We start from the raw sequence: 830 nt of genomic DNA, 5'->3' as shown, positions 1-830 counted from the left end.
AGTCAATACAATTTCACTTCATTTTTCCTTCATGTGCACTTGGAAGTCCCGGGAGCAGCAAGAGCAGCGGCAGCGGCAACAGCAGCAAGAATGAACTGCAAGGAAGAAGATGACAACTGCACTGACGGGAGCAGCAATAACACGAAGAAGATGTTAAAATGCGTAGTGGTTGGGGATGGTGCAGTTGGGAAAACCTGTTTGCTGATGAGTTATGCCAACGATGCCTTCCCAGAGGAGTACGTCCCTACTGTGTTTGACCATTATGCAGGTAAGAAAGTGCTTTAAGAGAAATTTAATTGAGAGCTGTAAGGAGGGCGGTAAGGAAGCAGGTAAAAGAAGATCAAGGAGAGGAGAGGATGGTTCAAAGGGGATGCATGGGTTACTTCTTGTCCGGGAATGTGATTCGGGCCTGGATGGTAGCCAGGCAGCTTAGATGGCAGCTCATACAACTGGGGCAATGCAGGATTTATTCAGAGAACTTATTTGTTTGTTTCTGATTTTTATTTTGGTTTTGGCAAAGTAAGCAGCGTTAGGAATGCAATGAAATCTACTGGATTTTTGGGACAACAAATAAAATTCAGCTTCCATCGATTTGTATTCTTGCTTTGGTTTTGAAATTCTGAAGTTCTGAACTTTGCAGGCTGCAGTTATGATGAAGACTGTATATATATATATACAAAAAATACATGCTATTGGTGATCTTGTGCCTCATGGCAAATGATGCATGAATTACAATATTTATATCCTATTTAAGGAGTAATCTTTGAGAAAACCAGCATAGTCTCTTTCAGTGCTGTCAGAATATAAATCTCCCTTCAGAGACATTTGTT

The 830-nt window shown here is 41.2% G+C and overlaps 1 protein-coding gene across 1 annotated transcript in view; it reads left to right on the top strand.

Annotated features, from left to right (window-relative positions):
• Positions 1-90: 90 nt before the first annotated feature.
• RHOJ (ras homolog family member J) overlaps positions 91-830 on the top strand; it is a 57,140-nt gene continuing 56,400 nt past the window's right edge. The window contains exon 1 of the mRNA XM_009638012.2: positions 91-268. Within this exon, the coding sequence (XP_009636307.1) occupies positions 91-268 (178 nt within the window). The remainder of the gene's footprint in view (positions 269-830) is intronic.

Source organism: Egretta garzetta, unplaced genomic scaffold (assembly GCF_000687185.1).
Source record: "Egretta garzetta isolate BGI_Z169 unplaced genomic scaffold, ASM68718v1 scaffold95, whole genome shotgun sequence".
Classification (NCBI taxonomy): Eukaryota; Metazoa; Chordata; class Aves; order Pelecaniformes; family Ardeidae; genus Egretta; species Egretta garzetta.
Note: the sequence above shows the minus strand (reverse complement) of the source record. Positions and strands in the feature narration are given on the sequence as shown.